Here is a 23,706-nt window from a genome sequence, read left to right on the forward strand (position 1 = left end):
TTAATCCTCAAGCAGACTCTTTCTACCAAGGTACTTTGCAAATCTGCTTTTTCAATCTTCTGAGTAGGTTTGAGAGGGTGGGGGCAGGGAGTGCACACACACACATATATATATATATATATATATAAAAACTTGTTTTCTCCTGGAAAAAGAAGGGAAAAAAGGCCCTAAATAATTCCCAACATTCACTGTAATGCAATAATGCATGAAGCTGTCAATACACATCAGCATTCAAAATAAATAATTAAGCAATTTCACTATCTATTTAATGGTCATGACAGACAGGAGTAGCTTTAGTTTTCGTCCAGATAAGCTGGGCTTGCTTCTGCTATTACTGTCTATTAAAATTGATAAAAACCTTATCTTGCTATAGAAATCTTCATGGTGAAACAGCTCTCTCCATCATCACTGGAGTGATGATGTTAGCACCAGGAAGAACTTCTGCTGCAGTGTCCCTGCATGAGGAACAACTCCAGGATTCCAGGCTCCCGATTCTGACACTCTCAACACACTCTGATGAAATTAGTACCGCTCAGAATATCGGACTCACAGTTCCATAGGAGTTATTAGAGAAAGAAATTCAGCTCACAAGTAGAGCTGTAATAATTTGCAATATTAATAGTTACTTGGCTGAACAGCCATTTTTCACTTCAGTGGATTTGTTGAAGTTGCTCCATACGCTTTCCTAGAGCTTTGCTGCTTCACTCCAACAATTCATTCAGGCACACGCTCGCTGGCCACCCTCCCGCAGACTGGATCTGTACATTTGACTACTTCAGGAGGGAAAAAATTCAAGCGTTATTTGCCTCAAGGCACTTTAACTAAAGATTTACAGACTTTGTGGGTCAGGTTTCAAGTTGCTTTAGCAAACAATTTCAAACCATAGACATTTACCAGAATATTAGAATTCATTTAAAACACAGAAGTAGAATCAAAAGCTGACACATTTTACAAGAAAGCAGTGCACACTTCTTTCTTCTCAAACTCTTCAAGGGGCATCACTCCTAAAACAGTGAAGCATGTGTTGGGAGAGAGAGACTGTGTCTCCCCTCCATTCACAAGGGTGAACTTGGTGGTGGATTGCAGAAAGGGAGAGGCAGACTGCCCTCCCACATCTTGAGGCAGGAAAACAGACTCGGCAGTCTGGGATATTTAATAGCTGGGGGAAGAATGCTTTGGTTTGGAGGAACAGCTTTTGGCTTGCTTAAGTTATAATATGGAACAGAACATAGTAAAACAATTTAACCCAGCTATTTCTAGCTTTGGCACACAAGCTCTGCCTTTCATAGAATGAGACAAAATCCTGAGCTGCAAGAGACCCACAAGGATTAAGTCCAACTCCAGACACTGGACAGGATGGCCTCAAGAGTCACACCTGAGAGTATTGTCCCAACATTTCTTGAACTCTGCCAAGCTTGGTGCTGTGACTACTTCCCTGAGAAGCCTGTTCCAGTGTACAACCACCTTTGAGTGAAAAACTTTTTCCTGATACCCAGACTAAACCTTCCTGACACAACTTCATGCTATTCTCTGGGGTCCCATCACTAGTCACTACAGAGAAGTCAGTGTCTGCCCTCCATTTCCCCTCACAAGGAAGTTGTAGACTGTGATGAGGTCTGTCCTTGGTCTTTTCTTCTTCGAAAAACTATTGCCAAGTCATGGTATTCCAGTGTTTTATTCCCAGCATGCACCATCTGCCCAGCTGAGGTGCCAAGTGAAGGCTGGGTGAGTTTGATCAGCACCACTTGCCCCAGGCAGAGCTCAGAAAGTGCCAAAAGTCTCAGATGCAAGAAGCCAACATCAGTAAACAGTGCTGGCTTCTGTAGAAAGGACACCTGAGAAGAGCTTTAGTTTTGCACAGAAAATGACCATTCCTTCGCCCAAAGAAGTAGACATCCTCAACAGGCAGCTTCCTGAGTGACTTCAACTCTTGTAACAAGAAACATCCCCTCCCAGCTCCTAACACATGAAACACAAGAGGTTGGGGACCACACTTTCAGAGGTCTTTGCACTGTAAAGACTTCAGACACTTCTTGTCTGCATTATCATAAAATATGTCTCAACATGAACCTGAATTAAAGAACAAAGTCTTTCTTTAAGTAACACCAGATATCAGATGCAATTTTTTGTTGTTATTACTCTTAATCAAGCTCTTGCACTTCTTTGGTTTGGGTTGTTTAAATGTTTGGGTTCAGGGGGTGGGGGGGCTTGGGGTTTATTTAGTTTGGGGGGGTTGTTGGTTTGGTTTGTTGGGATTTTTTTTGTTTGTTTTTTGTTTTTGTCGCATAAGAACTAGGAATGCATATTTGAACTCCTATGAGCCAGTGGCTGCCCTGCAGCATAGGGAATTCAGCTGGGAACAGGCAGAAAAGGAACCTGACCAGGACACAGTTTTCTCTCACCAAAAATTTTTTTAAAAATACAGGGTAACATTTTTTTCTTGGTTTTGGGGTATTTTTTACTCCTCTTGGGATCTGACAAATACAGCTGCTCATTCCTGTTACTAAAAAGCCCTCAGCTTCAAGGTTGGAGGTTATTTTTTTATGTCTCAGAGTCCATAGAGTTCTCCATTGAAATACAGAAATATGTTAACAAAGCTTTCATTAGTAAAGGGAAAGAGTAACAGTTTACAAAGATATTTTGGCTTGTTCCCTTAAATACATAGTAGCTAGTGTCTGTATGCTTTCATCTCCCCTAATGTTAGGGAGAAGCTGGTACACAAAACCTTACCAAAACATCAGAAGTTCAAGTTCGTAAATATTTGAAAATTTGCCTCATCTTCAAAACTAATTGTTTAATCATTAGGACTCACCAAGTTTCACTATCATGTATACACCACTTTGTTTCACCGAGACTCACAAAACCTTGGGACACGCCTCATTATCCTAAAAATATCATTACTCTTCCATACAACAACGGAAATTCTTAGTCTTGGCTTTTTAATCCATCTGGATGTAAAGAGCAGAGAAACACAACAGTTCTGAAGCACAAACCTCATTTCATAGGGAAATAAATATTTACATCTTCCTTTAACATTATGGAATTCCTAGCATCCTGTTTATCAATACCTTAAGGTTTGCAAATTACTTGCTTTACAGTAAAATGTTTCTCCAAGGGATAAGTTTAAAAGTTACTTTAAAATAAGAACAGCTTTCACATATCAAAGGACAGCCACACAAATTAGACTGGGCAAGGGGGAAGCTGAGCATATGTTTTTTCCCCTACACAAACAGTGCACACTACACACTCACATTACTTTGCTAGAGCTCCCACATGCTACTGGCAGGCAAAGACACAAAACCTTTTGTAGGAATGGTACAACCAGCCAGTATAATATGAAATCTAATAATAATTAAAACAAATCCCCAACTCCTTAAAATAGGATTTTCAAAGTCAACATTACATCACCTTAATGAAGCTTTTTAAAGTAAGCTTTGCCAATTTAAAGAAAGCAATGCAAGAAAGGTATACGTGAGAGAGGAATGCTTTAATTACTTAAACTCACAGCTGGCTCTTACAAAATTGACACATGGGGAAGCCAGGAGCGCTGTAATTAACTACATTCACAGAGGACACAAAACTGACACTTGTGGAGGTCGTTTACGATACCCTTGCCTTTGGTGTGCTCAGTTCAATATTCTCAATAGATTTTAAGCACTAGATGTCATTGTTTTACAGAGGAAACAAAGAAACCTGAACTCAAGTCTTGACAAGCTTTTAAAGATGAGCGGTAAAAAGTAACAAACATCCTTTTTTGAATATTCCCTCCTTCCAAAGTTACAGCAATAGTGGCTCTAAATTTCATCTTAAGTGACTAAATACAAAGAAATAAGCTTAATACGTTAAAATACATCTAACCAGCACTCTAAAGCTCCTCTTTAAAAGCACACCACGACTCTAAGGGAAACTGTTCAGTATTCCTAACATTTCTCAACTTCCAAGCCATCAGCCGATGCTGTCCTGGTCATCCTCAGGTACCTCAAGGAACAACCTCTCTCCCCATGCTTTAGCACGTACCGCACCGGTGTGACTCGGGATAATCATACAGAAACACGGATATTTACGTCAAGCGCTATGTGCAGTCAGACAATCATGTTTAAAAATAGGAGAGAAGAAAATGAGGTTTAATTTCAGGTTGCTCTCTGTCCTGAACTCTTTCGAGACAGGAAGGAGTGTCTTTAATTCAGACTGTCTCGGAGCAAGCGCTACAGAAGTAATTTACAAGATGGCAAGAAATTATAAGCCTTAACGACAGGAGGGCAACCAAGCCAGCCTTTAATTTGGATTGCGAGGAGGGGGCGGCGGCGATACTGCACAGACAGATTTCTGCAAGTTGCCACGATACTTTCCAAAAATAGCAGTCCGCAGCTGCCGACAAAGAACCGAGGTTTGGGGCCGCGTCCCGGGAGCTGCTGCTGCGGGACGGCGGGGCAGCCCCGCGGGAGCGCGCTGCGCCGTGCGGGGCTGCGGCGGGACCCCGGCCCCGGGCAGCACCGAGAGACGCCTCACCTCCAGCCACCGCCGGGCTTCGGCGAACGCCTCCTGGAAGTCGTACTCCGCGTCCTCTCTCCCGTCCATGGCCAGCAGCGAGCGAGCGGGGGGCGGCCGGCGCTCGGCGGGGCGGGGGCGCGGCAGCGGCCGCTGTCATTCAGCTGCCTCCTTTTAACGCTGCCCGCGCCGTCTCCTCCCCCTCCGCCTCCTCCCCGCGGAACTCCCCCTCCCGGGAGCTCGCCGGCGCTCCGCGGCCGCAGGAATCCGAAGCGCCGCGGGCCGTGCGGCAGCGCCGGGACCCCCGGGGCAGCCGGACGCCGGGAGGGGCCGCAGCCCCCGGCGGTGGCGGCTCCCTCCCGCCGGGACGCGGCGCCCCTCGCGCTCCCGGCCGGTGCAGGCTGCCCCCGGCGGCTCCCGCCCCGGCGCATACCAGGAATAGCTGGGGACAATCGCACCTTTCAGGGCCAGCCCCGCCGCCCCGGCCCCCGCCACCTGCCGGCCCGCCCGGCCGGGACTGCCCAGCGCCCGCCGCCTCGCTCCCTCCCTCCGTCCCTCCGGCGGGGCCGCGGGAGCCTCGGGAGCCCGGGCCGCCTTCCTCGGCTCCGCGCCGATGGGGCTTCCCTGGCCAGCCACAGGCAGCGCCGCGATCCCGGGGAAGCGGCTCCACGCTCTGCAGCGTTGTCCCGTCTGGGAACGAAGATAGGAGCCTTTTCCCCAGCTACGGGAGACATGAGAGATCCACACTGTTTCGAGAGCTTTTCCTACAAGCCGCACGGCTTCCATGCTTCCCTCCCCAGCCCCGCTGGCCTCAACTCTGGTTTAGCTCCCACTACCCACACTAGTGCCCATTGCTCTGGGTCATTCGTGTCTCTGTGCCCGGCTCACTGCAGCAGATTTTTTGCGACTCCTCCATTCCACAGGCTATGCCAGGCTCAGAGCTAAAGCCCGGTCTCAGTACGGCTCTACCGTGGACCTGGGTGGGAGCTGCGCTGGGCTCTGCCCACTGCGGTGACCACAAGCGTGGGACAGGTTGGGATCACGCTGTGCTGCCGCAAACCGAAGCACGGGAGGCAGGTGGGAGGTGGTTTGCTGGCTGAACACAGTGAAATCCTTTCTTCCAATACAGAGGTAGATGGGTGCTAAGCAGAAAAGTAAAGTATCAGTGAGAAGAGCCATTTCCTGTAATGCTAACCTACAGCATTAGGTTGTTGTGTTTTGGCTTTGGTTTATTTAGGATTTTCGGAGTACTAGATTTCATTTTGACATTGTATTTAAGCTCTCTACTCCTGCCTGGAAGGAGCAGTGAGCTTAAATAAAGCTCAATCTCTTTTCCCAGGTAACAAGCAACAGGACAAGAGGAAACGGCCTCAAGTGTTGCACAAGACGAGGTTTTGATTGCGTATAAGGATAAATTTCTTCAATGCAAGCATGGTCAGGCATTGGCACAGCTGCCCAGGGATGCAGGGATTCACAGTCCCTGGAAGTGTTCAAAATGTGTGCATGTGGTACTTGGGGACATGGTTTAGTGGTGAATATGGCAATGTTAGTTTAACATTGCGCACAATGATCTTAGAGGTGTTTTCCAACCTTCACAATTCTATGATCTTTTCCTACTTGAACTTTTTGTAGTATTTTTTCTTTCCATGTCTTCTCTGTAAGTAAAACTGAGTTGCTGCACATATCTTTTGCTTTTATAGCCCATGACAGAACAGATGTAATTTTTCAAGGACTACTGAGAAAAGATAACTTACAGCTTTTGTACTGCATACAAATTCACTTGTCCTGAGATGCTGACTTGGGAACGCATCTTCCGTTTTACAAAAAACCTTCCTAGAATGGAGAAGAATTTTAGGAGATCAACAAGCCAAGAAGCTATGAGCCATCAGTTTCTGCAGTATATGGAAATCAGTGTTGCTGGGGTTAGACTCAGGAGGAAAAATGCAGTGACTTTGGCTGAAATAAGTTCCACAGGAGATATTTGACCTTTATTAAAAGTTACAAATGTATAGAAGTTATGTAGTTAGCTCCTCACCATGGTATGATTTGAGACATCTATGCTATGGAGCTAGCAAGGAATAATATGATAATCAAAGCTGTAATTTCGAGGGGTTTTTTCTTACCCTTTTTTCCTGTTCCAAGCCAGATCAGCCACAAGACTAAATACAAATGAAGATTCTGCATTTTTCTTGAGTGGCAATACTGAACATCAGAAAACAACCCTCTCATGTCACTATTTAACATCCATGATTACAAAGGTTAAAAATGTCTAAATAAACATGTCTAAATAAACATCAGCTGCTGCTGCTGGCTCACATCAGTTTGCATTACCTGAGGTTACCAAACATTTTTCTGGAGAACAACAGCAGCCTTTCTCCAGTTTTTAAGGACTTTCACCTCATCTAAGAATACAGTGCTTGTCCCTAAGCAGGAGAAAGTAACTAAGAATTCTATAAAACAGGCTTCAAAAGAGGTCATGTTAAAAAAATCACATTTCTCACTTATTTCTGGTTGCTTTATTTCACTTCGTAACAAATCAAATAGCTTTTCTTACAAATGAAGCCGTTAATGTTTTAGATCAAGTAATTTGAGTAATCATGTAATTTGATTAAGTGTTTAAGTAGACTGCATGGATCATAGCAACTTTCAAGTCAAAGTTCCTCACTAAATAAAAAGTTTCAACATGTAAATCTCATCCTCAAAATGAATTTTAAATCAACTGTCACAGATAAATTATCTATGTAAGCCTGAGCAACCAAAATAGTTTTATTATTCCTTTGTGCTAACAATGTAAGTCACCAGAGTCCTAGATCAGAGAAAGATTACATACACCAGATAGGACTGCTAATTGTTGCTGTCAAAAGTAGCAAACGTAATATTGTTCTACTAGACAAAAATAAACCCTTTCAATGTGTGTGCTCCTAAGGATAAATCAAGCAACAGCTCACGTCATATTCTCTTCAAGGAGAGTTCTACAAATATTTGACACAATAATATTTTCTACCAAGGCAGGCTTCTTTCTTTAAGGAAAGACGGTATTTATTTTGTAAGTGTGGGCTGTTAAGTCTCTATTTTCCAAAACATACATTTCAATGTCAGAAAACAACTTTCTTCTTTTTCCCTTAACTGAATCATGCAGCCACAGTTGAAAGGAAAGGGCATTGTACTGGTTATTAAATTATGATTTCTTAACAAAATGTCTGTAAAGAACATAGGAAAACTTGCACTAATATACTTAAAAAGCTTGAACAATCCTGAGTGCTTAATAGCACACCAGCTCCACTCAGCTAAAATTAATGCAAGCGCAGAGCATGCATCACCTCCTCACTCCTACACACACCATTTCCATAAAATGGTGTGAACAGCCAGCCCAGACTGCAGAGGCTGAAGAGGGATTTCCTGGCACTGCGTGCCCATGGCCAAGCCACACTCCTCCACACAAAGGTGTCGAGGCTCTGGCAGGGCTGCACAAGTCAGAAAATACAGTGTTATTTTCCCACAGAGCTTGAGCTAATAAGCAGAGTTTGTACAGCTCAGGCGACAATGCAGACATTGGGGCGTCACAGAGCACCATGGGGTCTGCAGGGTTTATCAGCCGCTAAGCAGGACCTTGCTCGACTTTACAAGTCAGCCAAGTGTTCATACTTCACTTTTTTTATCCATGTTATACAGGTTATGTCAATGATGGAGATATTCCAGCAGCTTGTAGATCCCTTTACTTCCTGTTCTCTTCGAGACAGTGCCAAAGCCTGTGCCAAAGCATGGTCTCACAAGCTCTGGAAGGCTGTTACACTGTACATGTTGGGGAAGATGAATTTCTGCAGTGCAGTCTTTCACAGCTTCTACCAAGAGACCATGCAGTGAGCAGATACAGTTCAGCATAAAAACTAGTGCCTTACTCTTCCTTTGGCATCTCAAATGTACCATCTTACGTATTAATAAACCAGAAATTAACACTGCAAATAAAAGAGCAGAAAAAAGAGCAAAAAAACCTTACCCTGCAGAACAACTGATTTGAAGACTATGTAGATGCTAAGCAAATCTACAAACGCCAAAATACTAAGAATTCTTATTTATAGGTTTTACTTAAGATTCAACCTGTATTTTTCAGCATGACCACAGAAAATCCCACCCCAAATTTACTATTCTAACCTTATCTTTGTCCTGAATTTGTCTAGTCAGTCCTTGTATCCAACAAGGAGCTCCACTTCTGACTTCTGAAGGGATTTTGCAATAAACAGCTGCATAGAGAGACACACCATTGATTACTTAAACCCACTGAAATCTTTTGAACACTGAAGATCATATATGATGAGACCATTTCTCTAGACAACTGATGTAGCTTAACAGCTTTGGACTGCACTTCCTCTCTTTCCTCACTCTCTCCCCTACCCTAAAAGGCCCATATCTGTATTAACTATGGCTTACTTAAAAGGCAATCCTCCAAGTCACCATTAGCTTAAAATATGCAATATCCTAATTCAGTGGTGACAACCTTTATTTGATTTTGCTGATATTAGCAAGAAGACAACACAGCTGGTTTGGTTACTAAAGCCTCTGATTTTTATTTAAAAGCAAGTTTCAAGGTTTTACTAATGAGCATGGCAACATAAACCAAGTCTTAATCATACTGCATTTTATTGGAGTGAAAAAGCAAAAGCTTCAGAAATAGAAGCTCATTAGTGTTATTATTCTCCTTTGCTTTTCCAACCCGCTCACTTATAGAAAACAGACTTGTTGTTACTGGACTCTCCAGGTGACATGTTTTAGACAGACATGCCAACTTTTTCTTTAGAGTGCAAGAGATGTTCCTAAGTGATAAGACAGGCCTTTTTCTTTTCTATAGAGAAGGAAACCTCTGCCAGAGTGCTTCTGGCATAACCCCATTCACTTTTCCTGCAATGACAATTGATAGAGAATGAAAGCACCCTCTGGGACATGGAGGGTTCAGTTTCCTTTGGCAGCAGGTTTGATTGGAAGCAAACCTAAATTATTCCACTTCAAAGGAGTGAATAAGGAGTATTTTTCTGGAATGTCAAAAACACCCACATTAACCCAAACCAATCTTCACAAGAATCCTAAAGTATTAAGATTGCTTAGCTAAAAAACCAAACCCAAACCCAAACAAGAAGATCAAACTCAAAACAACCACAATGTTACTGATTCAGGTATAGAAGTTGGTCAACAGTACCTAAAGATCAGTGGGTGGAGTGGGAGGGATGGCACAGGGGAAGGCTATCAGATAGCATTCAGTAATGCCACCTGACAAACTTACAACAGATATTCCAACAGGGGAGAAAAGGGTATGACTGTCATGGCTGTCTTAAAATCTCCAGCCTGTTTGTTGTTGCTAAACAAAGCTTCATTAAAACAAGCACCCCTTTACTATAATTTATTTCAGATATGTGAGGTACTTCACATTGCTGTATTCACCTGTGTGTGCCCTCCACAGTCCTACCATTTGAATTTCGTAATGTGCCTTTTCAGGGGGAAAAATCCATGTAAATTTTCCACATATATAAATAGCAAACATTGGTTTAACTAAAGTTTTTTGACAATTTATTAACATTATTAGACTTGAGAAACAAAGTGAAGTTTTATTCAAAATGTAAACATTAAGATAATTTTAAAATGTTAGTGCTCACCAACAATAAGAATAGTCCTTTTTCTGCCTATTTTTTCCACATATTTATTTATAAATAATGCACTGAAAAAATGTTTTTGTCACTTGAGTCACTTGAAGAAGTTCTTATAGTATTCTTGCACCATTATCAATAAAAGATGGAGATAGCCTCATACTCCAAGTTTTCAGCTATCACCATACCACATACTCCACTCAGAATGTTATTTGTGCATGATACAAATCCTGCTCTGAAGCAGCTCATCATTATTACAAGGAAATATCACAGACAGTAAGTCCCAAAACTTTTAAGGGGGAGGAAGGGAAAAAAACCCACCAAGATAAAAATCTTGCACAAAATGCATGCCTGTATAGAAATACCCAAAGTTGCTGTAGGAACAAGCAGCAAAATATAGCAAGGACAAATGCAAAGTTTATTCCACGTATGCTACAATTAGTCAAGATGTTAGGAAGTATCAAAATTTGTACTATTAACATATGGCAACAGTTTTATTTTTACAATACACTGCAATACAGTTGCCTCACTGGAAAAGGCTTTTAAGCTGCCGACAATGCAATTGCATTAAATCTTAATTCTTCTGGGTCACGTTCCATGAATTTCTTGCAAACTTCTATTGCATCCTAGGGGAAAGAAAAGTACAAAGAAAATCAAAATTAAAAACAGTATAAATCATATTTGTTATATAAAAAACCAAACAAAACACAACCGAAATATGAAGATATGCTCTATCCAAATTATGCTCAAAATGGATTTTTCCATAAAAATTTACTAAATAGTGTGACAAACCTACATAAATGGTATTTCTCATGTGAGTTACCACTACTCAAGAATACTTGCGGTGCTCATAGGGGCAGCCTAAATGAGAAAATTTTTTATGAAGGACCTTAACAATGATGATTTTTGTTACTGAATATTACTTTGTGCAAGCAAATGTGTTGCTTTCCTAACTTTCTAAATGCATCTCTGAAGTTTGCCTTAACTAGTACTGCTGCCTTCATAAATTTTTCCTTTGTTTCAAGATGAATCTAAGCTGGGTGGGGTAATTGAAAGATTTTAAGTAATTCCTTCATCTAGCTTTAGGGTGCAATCTGGAGAACACATGTTATCAGCAAAACAGGAAAAAGACTCATACGGAATAAGGAAAGCTTTATCCAATTTCTTCCCCTGTCCAAGCAAGCACAAATTATTTGCAAACTTTACAGACATTAGTCTATGCTACTAAACTATAAAATAATTTTGTATTTTGTTTGTTTTAGTTTCTCTGGTTTCTTCCTTTTGTAATGCTAATCCAATCTGGATATCATAAAACTCAGATCTATGCATTGCCTTCTCTCAACTTCAACTTTGCATCATTCTGTGGGGATGACAGTTTATCCTCCCAGCTCAGTGTATCCCTTTTCCAATTAATTTCTCAGCTCATGACACAAAGAAGCACCCAAAAGAAGCTGTGAAAATAGAGAAGAATGATTATTAGCAAGGGTGAGAAAGGAAATCAAGTTCTCTCTAGTGTGACACCTATCAAACTATAAACCAAAGGAAAAAGAATGAAAAATTGTATGTTTTCAATCTGCTACCTTCTTGTTAGATGTACTAATTGAAAGGAGCAGGAGTATATGAAAATCTAAGCACAGAAGATAAGTCAGTCTGATCTTGTAGTCAACCCTTATGATATTTGTTACGATACTCTGTCATCCACAGCCACAATGTAAGTGTTCCAAAGTATCTCTTTTCAAACCGAATTTGGCCTCACCATCCCACTTGCTGTACTCCTCATCCAACTATAAATATAGCTAGACTTGTATAGGTATTTTCATATATCTATTTTATAAATTTTGTAGAAATACATCAAGAATTTCATATAACACCATTTAAAAAGGTTCCCTATGCCTACCTCTAAAAAAGAATCATCGCTGGTTTCCCCGTGGTTTATTGGAAATGGCTTGCGCCCATCTGTTGAAAGACAAAGTGGGATTGAATAACACATTTATAAAATTATAGAAGTTTCATTTCTCCAGTGAAAACTATTCAAACAGATCTTTTGTATTTCACTTTCCAAAATGCCATCGCATTTTTCATAAATTTCTCACACACAGCTAGCTGTTTCCCTGGTCTCTCCACTGCTGACTACTTCTACCAGTATCATTATATACAGTCTGTTGCTTTTAAAAAATAATCCAATCAAAATTATGAAATATTTTTCAATATTTAATTTGAAAGCTTCAAAGCTCTAAGTTGCTGTTGGTTTAGTGCTAGTATAGTACTTCAGGTTTTCAAGTAGACTAGAAAAATTTCAGCTACGCTTGATGGATTTACACAGACAGACAGCTGTGTGTAAATTTGTATGTCTGTGGTGTTTGACAGCTGTGATCAGGGACTCCACAACAGACCAGAGCAGCAAACCCACCGTTCTGAAGAGTCTGGCATCACTGAAAATATTTCTGTCATTTAAAATAAATTAGCAAACAAACCTAACAGCTCTAAATATTTCACAGCATTTAAACAGGATTGCTATGGTTATTTTTCTTTTATATTTTTTTCCTTGTATTTCCAATAGAATGTTGTCATTATCAGCATTTAAAAAAGAATTTCATTCATATAAATGCTTCAGGTTACCTGCAATGAGTTAACAGTATGAAAACTTATGTCAGGGTATCTTAAGTATTTGCTAAACCAAAATCACTTTTGGCTCTGTCTTCCCTGTAAAAGGCTTTTCCCTCCCCAAAGATGCCACCAAAGTTGACAACACTTCCAAACTACATTTTCCATAACTAAAAATAGATTTGATGTTAGAAAACATTTAGATTTATATGAACAAGATGTTGTTCATTATTGTAACTACTATGGTGGAAGATACAAGGCAAAACCCTTAGAAAATGCTAGGGAAACAGAACTGAATACCCTGCACTGTTGCAAGCTAAGTTTACCTTAATTTTGGGGCTTTTTTATGTACATATTGGCAGAACAACATTTTAATTTCATGTGTCTATAAATAATGTGTTTTCTATGACAGAAACATCATATTCATTTAATATCCATGTGCTTCCTTAGCTTTTTCTGCATGCCAAAGACCACATGCTGCCCACACTCTCTGAAGCCAGTGAATCAACTGAAAAACCTTCAGTTTTCCTAGTTTTATGTTGGGGGATTTTTGCTTCCCTCCACTAGTACAGAGAGAAGTTATTTTAATAACAAAAGAAATAGTACTATTGACATTCCACTGTACAGCAGAGCTAAATGCCTCTTCGCCTTCTAATTTTTTATTTTTAGGAAAAATTCAAATGGGGTTTCTCTCACATCACACCTACAGAAAATGGGTAAACATGGACATCATAGTATGCAGTCTGCTTTTTAAGCAGCATAAGTTAACGGACAATGAAAATGTATCACGGAAATAGTAGCACACAACCAAAAAAAAGTGAAAGTCACCCATTATGCCTTGAAATTTAGAGACATAAAGTATTTATTGCATCCTACAGTACTTGCCTTTTTGATCTAGTCCACTGACAGATATGCAGCATCATAAAATACAAAAAATGTGTGCCTATTGGTTATGACTTATCCCTGGTAATACCCCTTAGATCAACTTAATACTAACATAAGCACTTCTTATATATTGCTTATGCCCCATGTTGTGATTACTTATCACCTGTTAAGGGCATTGCTTAATTACATGCTGATTTTCAAAAGATGAAAGTCTTATCACCATAAAATACTGCGAAAATTATGTTAGGAAAGATCAGTGACTTGCAGTTTTTAAATGCTGATCTGCTTGCTGGATTTCTGAAGAGCCTGCTGGAAAACCTAGTTGCCCAGCAACATATTTAAGATTGGAGTCATTAGAGAATATCTGAGCAAAACTAAGTGCTACACAATCTGAACAGGGAAAAAATAGCTGTATTCAAAAAAATAAGGAGTACTGTTGCACAGTTAACTGTCTACTGACCACAAAAAGTAGAGGAAAAAATACCAGACTATTACAAACAATTTGCACAGTGTTAATATCTCTTAGCATCCTGACTACATAATTTGAGTTTAAACATTATCACACTGCTTGTTAATATAGCTAACATTTCTGAAGTGGCACACAGTTAATTTAATACTTCCACAAGCAGTTCAGGAACATAAATATAACAAATGTCCTGTGAAATTTTGAGGTTTTATCCATTTTTCTTGCTTCTTGTCCTTATAAATGCCCATAGAAGTTTGGATGCAGTCTAGTATTCTGTACCATTTTATCTTAATAGGATAGAGTTGAGGGAAAGAAAACAAAAAGACCCCAAAAAATCAAACAAAAAAACCTAATAAACAAACAACCCCCCTCTAAAATCCCCAAAAAACCAAGAAGAAGGCTGCAGTTGTTTGAAAGAAATCCCCAGACCCCTAAGATGCAGGAGAAACAACCTAAGCCCTACATAACATCAAAAAAATCTCTGAAACTTTGACAGCTAACAGCATCACTACTTGCATTTGTTTCCAACAAATGGAGAGAATGGATAAAAAGTGTTCTTACCCAATTCATAGAGATGACCACCTACATTAACTAATGCAATAAAGTGAAGATCTACTTTTTCATCTATACTTGGTGCCTGCAAGACAAAACAAGACAAAAAGAAATTGTGCTTATTAAACTCTTATTGCTATATGATTTATGAGCACGTATCATCATATGCAAAATACCTGGACAAAAGAAATCACAATTGGGAAGCACATTCTGGATCTATACAGAATGGCAGAAGCCAAGAGAGGAACATTTTGGAATACAAAGAAACTGTCTGCAATGCATACATCAGTAAGAATCCATGCAGTAAAGTATCTGGAAGTATTTCTGATTATAGCTCTACATAAAAGCTCTATTTTTCATTACTGAATTAGAAGTAAAATCAGCTCAAATACATAAAAATCAAAAACAGACTTTCATATAAATAACAAATCCTTCACTAACCTATCTCCCATAACAAAGTGATGCAGAACTCAACTCTGAAACGGTAATATATTAGAAATTAAAATATTTACAGGTCAAAATATTTTTTTCCTCAAAAGCCAACCCCAGTTAACCAGTTTCCTCTTCACAGGCAGTCAAAACAAACACATCTTAGGATGTGTGGAGGTGGAGAGGAAAGATAATAACCAGAGGTGCCCAGACTGAATTTTCCAAGCGGCATCATACTCATCAGACCCAGTAAGAACTCAAGTGCAGTGACTGCACCAAGTGACACAACATAAAAAATGCTTACAGTTAGTAAAGATCTACCTAGCCCAGTACTGTGCTGGCAACTACAGCAAGCAGCAAAAGCTTTTGCAGGAGCTTGTGGGCATGCAGGACATGGTGCTCCACCAAGACACGTTCCCAGCACCCGCTGAGCAGTGGTGGTGGAAGCTGTGAGCCAGGAGATCTATCATCACTTCTGAGCCAAAAGCTCTATCGCCACTGTTGTGTTCAACAGCAACTGATGGCGTTAATTCCTTATCAGTCTGTCCAGTCTGCATCTGAACACAATTTAAGATGATACTGTTTTGAGCAAATGGGAAAAAGGACTTCAGGTTTTCTTCATTATCAAGAATCTGACTGTGTGAAAATGTATTTCATATAATTTTCTTTCATCTTTTAATTACTGATAGGCTTACATGAATTTTCTAAAAGATTCAAAAAATGTAAGAACTTGCTAAAAACAGATTAGAGTGTAAAATAAGTTGTAGAACCTCAAAGTCGTATCATCTTTTAAAGAGTGGGTTCAAAATATCCTTTTTGATGACGGTCATGAAAAAAGGCTTTTAAAGATGATATAAATTGAAGAAATCTGGCAAACAACCAGAATGACAGGGTGAAGGACAAGAAGTCACTACAAGTCCTTCAAAAACATCAAGAAAGCCAAAGAACACAGCGCCGTGGAGGAACTGCCAACAGCTTGCAGAAATTCTGTGCAGCAAGCTCAAAGATGAGAAAAAAAGAAAAAAAAAAAAAAAAAAAAAAACAAACCAAAAAAACCCCACACAACTTCCCCTCACTCTCATTTAAGATTTATTTCCATGACCAGTTAGAAGTGTGAAAGGTACAAACACCCTGTTTGATCACTGTTTCAGAGAGCCTAGAATGGAGAAAAGGCATTCTGACCACTGAAGATGAAGCATCTATCAAAGGGGAAAGAGGATCTTTCCACCAGAAATTCAAGCAGTCTAAGTGAAATGGCCTTTGATAATGCAGTTTCACAGAAGGCCAAACAGCCATGACTTAGTGATACCAAACAGTCCCAAGAACTTGACTACTCCAGCTGCAAACTTCAAAGGACCACAGGTTTCCATAAAACCACACAAGACAGCAGGTACTATCCAATGGCATCTTGTTGTTATTGCTATTGACCACCCAACTTTTTACAGACATCTAAACTGTAGTGCTACAAAAGTGTGCAGGCAGGCAAGGCTGAGCATGCTTGTCAAATCCCACATTGTCACCTAATTCCCTTCACAGACATATCACTTCACAGCTATTCACTTATCAATCAAACATACCAACTAAGAAATCTGGGTTTAAGAAATTTCAGGGTTAGGGGGAAGACCACTGCCAGTTAGTGTCACTTTAGGAAGGAGGTGGCTTAACAATTTAAAGACTACATCTAAACATACTCTACCTGGGCTCAAGGTGACATGAAGTAGGAGACTACGTCACTATTTCTGAGGACTTTGAGATGTTCAGGAGTTGGTTTTTACCACATTTAGAAACAAGATATTTTGGCCCTTTTGACCATTTTGGGTGTTAAGTTCTTTGTCAAATTCTAATAAACACGCTTTCTCTAGAGAGACACCATTGGCATGCTTGGAATGCTGAGTCTATATATAGAAAGAAGATGAATAAGTAAGCCATCAAAAAAAGCATGATTGACTTTTCATAAAGTATACTTAGAGACAGACTCCTACAGAATCCCGCTGATTTTTTGTACAAGACTAATCTAAATAACATGCTTTCATTGCCATAAACCGTGAGAAATGTTGTGTTTTTACATTTTTAATTCCCCAGCCTCAGAAAGAATGAAAGTGCCATGCCATTAGTAAGTTTTCTACCATATGTTCTAATGTAGGCAGTCTCCTTCCATTAAGATTTCTTTTTATCTAATCTAGATAGCAGTAAAATTGATTTTTACATTTCTTCAAAAATTAGGATTTCAATAATTTTTGACAGAAAAATATTTGCATAATCATAAGCACAGTGAAACAAAAGGGTCTGAATAGTCACGATAACCTAAAACTTTGTATTAGAAAAATCTGTTGCTTATAACTTCAGCAAACAAGCAATCTTTCCCAACATGATGAATCTTATTCAAAATCCCTCCACCCCTCCTCTCCTTAGGGAAAAAGACCCCGACACATCCATATGTGTGCAAGCACGCTCATACACACACACAGACACCACATGAAAAGCCTAGTTGGGCCAATTTCCACTTCACTGGGAAGTCCTAGAAATTCTAACACTTGAACCAGAAGACTTTAAATTTCAAAGGAATGGAAAAAAGTGGGAATGTCACCTCCAGGGAGATGATTTTTGTGGTCTCCTCAAAAAGCTACACCTTTGGCCAAGTTTTCAAGTTTCTAATTAAGTGTTTTTGTGAATGCTTAAAAGAACACGGAGCATAGCTTTAAGAATATTCCTGCACATTCATCATGAAGTAGTATTGCTTAGAACAGTTACAGAGGATTTTCTCTTGATTGCCTTTCTTGTCAAAGACCACAGTAACACAGAGATCAATCAAGTGTTCAGATGATCTGTTCCTCTAGATTTTTTCACTTAAAAGCCCAGTCAGTGTACAAAAGGAAAAAGCACATTTGAAGGATCACATGTGTGTATGAACCACGAGAAGAAAGATATGAGAGTCTAAATTATGTGATTGTCTTATCAGGATTTGGAACTAACCTATAGGATTCTAGAAGACTGATTTTTCAAGTCTTCTGAAGAGCTGTCATGCTGAGTACTTGAAATTTATACTTCTCTCCTATCCAGGAAAGACAGAAAGCACCTTGAATAGCTTACAAAGCTTACATTATGGTTGCAATCACAGTGTAAGAAGTAAGTTTTGGTAATTTGGGTCAGTGGACATAATTTTTCAAATTTATTTCTCCAAACTAAAAACACGCTGAAAAGTAAAAATCAGAAGACTCAAAACTGATTTAAAGAAAAAAAATACAAGAAGTTTGGTGCTCAAATTGATGGTTCTGAGAACATCATCTCAAATATAACTTTTTCCCAAAGAACTGAGGTAACATTCAATGATAATAATACAGAATATTTTCACAAATACTCAGTTGCACAGACAAAAGAGACCGCCAAGGTTTTCTGCCCTCTAATTTTGGATACCACATTAAAAGCACTTAAATGTCAGAGTCCCTGTTATTCAGAGGATTTGACTGCCTTCTCTGCTAACCTGGACATTCAAATTGAATAATAAACAAGTGCTGACCTTTGTGAGAAATCAATTTGAATTGACTTGTCTCAGTTCAATAGCTGTTAGTTCACGCTACTGAAACAGAACCTCTACATTTCTTCCTGTCTTCATTAGCAGGTATCAAATCTGTAATTAAAACTGCATTTCCCAAAGTTTTTACAATATAAATGATAACCCTTCCTATACCTTCTTGTACTAAGAAATTCCTTTAGTTTTACCTTTCACCAGTGCATGCTGCCCTCTCCTCATGAACTAAACCAGTCTTTCCAATTGTTGCACTAATCTTCAGAAGCTCAATGGTACACCCCATATCACTGTTTGCCCAATCGTATCAGCCTATCTAATGAAGTATATTTCATCACCTGTACAGATTATCTTGAAATGCACTGAGACCATTATCCCAATCTAAAAGTTGGTATTCAATTTTCATGCATGTGAAATCCTTTGATATTCAAATGTTTCTAAGTCAAGATATAACTGTTTGTCAAATTTATGTGCAACTGGTTTCTTTTTCTAAGAACTTCATTTCAGTGACAAACTTACAACTGAGAAAAAAAATGGTCTTGCTCTCATGTATCCACTAAACAAGTCTTACCACACCCTGCTTTAAAAGTATTTATAAAAGATCACATTATAAAAGCAGATTCAGTATTACAAGACAGTTTTCAGGTAATTTCTTCCAACTATATCTTGTATTTTTGTTGTTCCCTTACACTTGCTTTTCAAAGGAAGAAGCAAAGCAAGAAGCCTCACAAACCAGTTTAGCAGAATGCTTTGCAATACAGGTAGTGACTGGGAAAAGAAAAATAAGTCACTTGGTGTTAAGTCAAGAAACTAGCATCAAGAGTCTGTTAAGTTATGGAAGAATACTGAATACTGATAGGGAAGAGACAACTTTGCAAAACCTTCAAGAATAAAGAAAATTCAGATACATCCAACTGAAAGATCATGACAAAAGCACCTAACAGTTTTAGGAGAAGAAAAAACCTTAGAGGTTTATCTGCACAAGTTCACTCACAAGGTATTACAAGAAGCCAAAGATAAACATACCCAAAAAAGAAGACTACTAGGTATGGTTTAAATTCAATAAATTCTGAAGTAAAAGGGAAAAAGTGATGCAATTACTGTTGAGTAGATCAGACATCTGTAACTTCTGTTTTGCAGCATGGGATGTGCTTGGACAAATATACTGTGTAGGACTGTGAAAGGCATTTGGGTCTCAGTTAAAGTACTGCGACTAAAACAAAGACCATTGGAATGATAGCCACAAGTTTTTAGTAAGACTATTTCTGGCTTTTTCTCACAAAACAGTGACAACTCTATTCATACTCAATATACTGCAGTGAGTTTGACATATAAAAGGCAGCAAAACCTAAGGCAAACAGAAACACTAAAAGAATAGATGATCTGGAAGAGAAAGTGACAAGGATGGAGGGAAAGTCAGCATTACTAAACAAGCATGCTGTTAGCTTATCTTAAAAATTTGCCACATCTACTGCAATTTATCAGATTTGTACAGAATGCTTCTGGACAGTCTTTTCATTTTTCCCCCCCTCCTAATATATGTTCTTAACTCTAGAGACCTACTCTAAAAAGATGTACTGGGTGTGACTGAGATGGATGGAGCTCCTTTCCCCAGAGCAGCCCTCCCAGTGCTGAGCTTTGCATTGGTAGCTGCAAAGGGGCTGGGAACACCCCAGTGCTTTGGCCACTGCTGAGCAGCGCTGGCACTGCAGCACTGTCCTCTCTCTAACATTTCACCCTCACCTGTAGGAGAGGGGTGGGCAAAATCCTGTGAGGGGACACAGCCAGGACAGGTGGCCCAAACTGACCAAAAGGATATTCTGTACCATATGAGGTCTGCTCAGCAATGAAGGCTAAGAGAAAGGAGGAGGAAAAGGGGGCTGGCATTAGTTATTGCGACATTTGTCTTCCTGGCCAACCACTACACACACTGAAGACTGGCTTCCCAGGAAGTGTCTGGACATCCCCTGCTGATGGGAAGTACAGAATAAATCTTTTGTTTTCCCCTGCTTTCATGTGAAGCTTTTGCTTTACTGAACTGCCTTTATCTTGACATACGAGTTTTTTTCTCTTATTTTCTCCCCACCCTGGCCTGCAAAGGAGGGGAGTGACAGAGCAGCCTGATGAGCATCTGATGTCCAGCCAAGGTCAACCACCACTGAAGTCAAGGAAAGTTTTCAACAAGGAAAAGTGCTTTTAGTTAAGGAGCCTAGAAAAATCCTCCCAGCATCAAAATTTTTGCTCTAAATTTTGAAACAATCTTTTTTCTGTTTATCAATGTTTTAGTAGTAGAAATGTACTCAGAACTACAAGAAAGTTCAACTATATTTTAAACACAACATACAGGATGTTCCCAACCCCTTAAATTCAAGAGCATAGATTTCTTAATAAAAGCAATACTAAAATGCTCATACATTTCTCATACACTGGCCTCAGGCAATGCTGAACAGTTCAGCTTCTTTGTACACTTAGAAGAATATCAGAGCTGTACTAATACTACTTGCTGACAGGACATTAAATACTACCTTGTCATTCAAATTTTACAAAGCCAACAGAGACTGCTTTAATGCCAAAAATGCTGTCTGGTTTCTTGCATATTAAACTAATTTACAAAAAGGTTGTGTGTTCTTAATTTTCTTGTAAGGCATGTTATACAAATGTGTAAAGATGAGAACAACATTGAGTTACCAATACATACCAGACTATGTAGTATTTATCAGCATTCACTGATAAATCTTTATGTATAGGACTTGCAATTTAATCTATTGGATGAAGACAGGACATCAGGGGAATTAAGGTATAATATTTTAAAAATTTTTAGCAGCAAGCTTCTGCTTTGCCAAACAGAGTTGTACTGAAAGCTAAACTAATTTTCTGAGCATTTTTAAAGCAAATGCTATTGGATGAGGACTCATTTTTAGACATTTTCTGAAATTAATAAAACTGTCAGCTTAGTTTTCTGCTATAATGACAACAGATTATGCTGTAATGTCTTAAATAAGTCATCATTTATTTATTGTTGAAGTAAACTCATGTTCAATTAATGCTTTTGTTCTAGGCAGGCACACTCAAGCTCAAGCCTCCTTCAATAAGTATTTTCTTAACAACAAACATAGATAAGTCAAATTCAAACAAGATCCCAGTTTCAAATTACAGAAACATGACATAGAATCTTCCAAGGTTTGCTAAACAATAAAATCCCCAGGTAAAATGTCAGATGTTTGTCAATGTCAGCAAAACAAATGAGGGCTAAGAAGCATGAGTTGGGAAGAATTTAAGTCTGTACTTCACACCTCCTAAGATCCCAAAATATTTCACTAGCTCCACATGATAACATCAAGAATGGTCCATAGTTCTGAATATTACGTGAGAGCTAGATACTTAATAAAAGCAATTACTATTCACATGAAGACAAAGAAGTCTGGGTAAAGGCCTCATCTTGAGATATTTATCAGAATAAAAATAAAAAAGCTACAAAGAAGTGGAAGCATTTGACACTAATTTTTAATAGCAGTAAAACATTAAGGATTTCCACATGTGCAAAGACACAATTGAATGAAAAAGAAAATTATTTGGACCACAGCTAGAGTAGTTATTTCACCTCTGTAAAAAAATCCACCTATCTCAAAGAAGAATTTCCAGGAACACAGGTGAAATGTGATCAGTATCAAAGAATGATAAAAACAAAATCAATGTCCCAATTTTGCATTTAAGAGCATTAACTTCTACATACCAAGATTTATTTTTCTGTTCACGTATGCATTAGAAGTGTGATCACTCTTAAAAGCAGGATGAAATAGCACTAAAAGACTCAGTTCAGTGTTTCTGCTGGTGGCCATCAGGCCATTTAGAAACATTGGCTACGCTGTACATTTAATTTTTTTCCAGATTTTCAAGATTCATTTGTGGTTGGTGAGTGAAGGAGGAAAAAAGCTTAAGTATTTGATGACAAGCTTTTTTATTGGAACATCTTCCCTTTCAAATACGTTTGTGTATATGAAGAAACAAGATGTCAAGTGAGAAAGTAACCAGCCCCCTGGGATTAAAGAAAACATCTTTTCATTACTGAAATACCCAGGGACCATTAACCAAGAGTTAAGGAAAGAAAAGGAGACTAGGTTTAGGATATGAGAACTTAAAACCAGGTCTCAAACACAGAAGAAATAATACCACGTGGCAAAAAATTAGAAGCCCCTGGATTTAGCAGATCCAAATGAAAGATCATGAAGATGAGGTGAAAAGAAGAGGCTGAATGTGGAGCCTGTGGCAAAAAAAAGCGCCAGTTCATGAAAAGTAAACTTCTTCTACGCTTGGAAAATGATTTGGAATATGTATGGAATCAAAAATACCAGGACAGCAAAGCATGGAATGATGTACTTTTGCTGTCTGATGTGGTGGAAAGGGAAAAAATAAACCAGGAAGAAAGAAATCTTAAGAATGGTTGAGAAAAGGCCCCAACAAAACATGATGCCTTGAAGACTGAAGCTACATGGCAGAAGGCCAGTGGTGTCAGAGTAAGAAAAGACTGAAGATGGACTACACTTACAACAGAATGAAGCCCGACAGATGGAAGGCGTATCAAGGGCCGCCACCGACGCAGACGGACTGACGGACTGGGAGCCTTTGCAGGACCTACATGATTACGTTTGGCCCAGGAGAGGGATGCAGAGTGACACAATGGTGAGGCCTTCGTTCTGCTGTGGCTAACCTGAGGCTGCGATGAGCATGGTGGTGAAGACAGCGAGGACGATGACGACTACATAAACATTAAAAAAGAACATACTTAGCCCACTTGAACTTGAAATAGCATCCCTGCAACTGCAGCAAATAGCAACTGCAGAAATGTCCACTATTGACTATACTGTCCTTTAACTGCTCGAATCACACAGATAATAATCAAGAATGTGTTGAATTTGAATGAGAAGATGAAAGAACACTGCAAATAAGCAAAGACGTTGTTTAAATCTGAAGTTTATAGTCAGATAAGCTAGAGGTTATTCACACCCAGGGAACTTGACAACATGAACACAAATTAACTGACTCATTCAAGAGACAGAGTGTTGCAAAGTGAGGAGGGAGGGGATTCAAGCATCATTTAATAGAAGAAATTGTTAAGAACA

At 39.3% G+C, this 23,706-nt stretch overlaps 2 protein-coding genes across 6 annotated transcripts in view; both read right to left on the reverse strand.

The window, feature by feature from the left end:
• The window catches only part of LMO7 (LIM domain 7), a 131,310-nt gene extending 126,637 nt beyond the window's left edge, over positions 1–4,673 (reverse strand). For both annotated transcript variants that reach the window (XM_064408546.1, XM_064408536.1), the window contains exon 1: positions 4,510–4,673. In XM_064408546.1, coding sequence (XP_064264616.1) covers positions 4,510–4,578 — 69 coding nt within the window. In that variant the 5' untranslated portion in view covers positions 4,579–4,673. The remainder of the gene's footprint in view (positions 1–4,509) is intronic.
• Positions 4,674–10,024: 5,351 nt separating this feature from the next.
• Positions 10,025–23,706, reverse strand: part of UCHL3 (ubiquitin C-terminal hydrolase L3) — a 41,409-nt gene continuing 27,727 nt past the window's right edge. For 2 of the 4 annotated variants that reach the window (XM_064408565.1, XM_064408566.1), the window contains 3 exons: positions 14,641–14,716; positions 12,022–12,080; positions 10,025–10,750 (listed from right to left, as the gene is read on the reverse strand). In XM_064408565.1, the coding sequence (XP_064264635.1) occupies positions 10,667–10,750; positions 12,022–12,080; positions 14,641–14,716 (219 nt within the window). In that variant the 3' untranslated portion in view covers positions 10,025–10,666. Of the gene's footprint in view, positions 11,576–12,021; positions 12,081–14,640; positions 14,717–23,706 lie in introns of all 4 variants that reach the window. The other 2 variants (XR_010356014.1, XM_064408567.1) reach the window with 2 other exon arrangements.

Source organism: Passer domesticus, chromosome 2 (assembly GCF_036417665.1).
Source record: "Passer domesticus isolate bPasDom1 chromosome 2, bPasDom1.hap1, whole genome shotgun sequence".
NCBI classification, from domain to species: Eukaryota; Metazoa; Chordata; class Aves; order Passeriformes; family Passeridae; genus Passer; species Passer domesticus.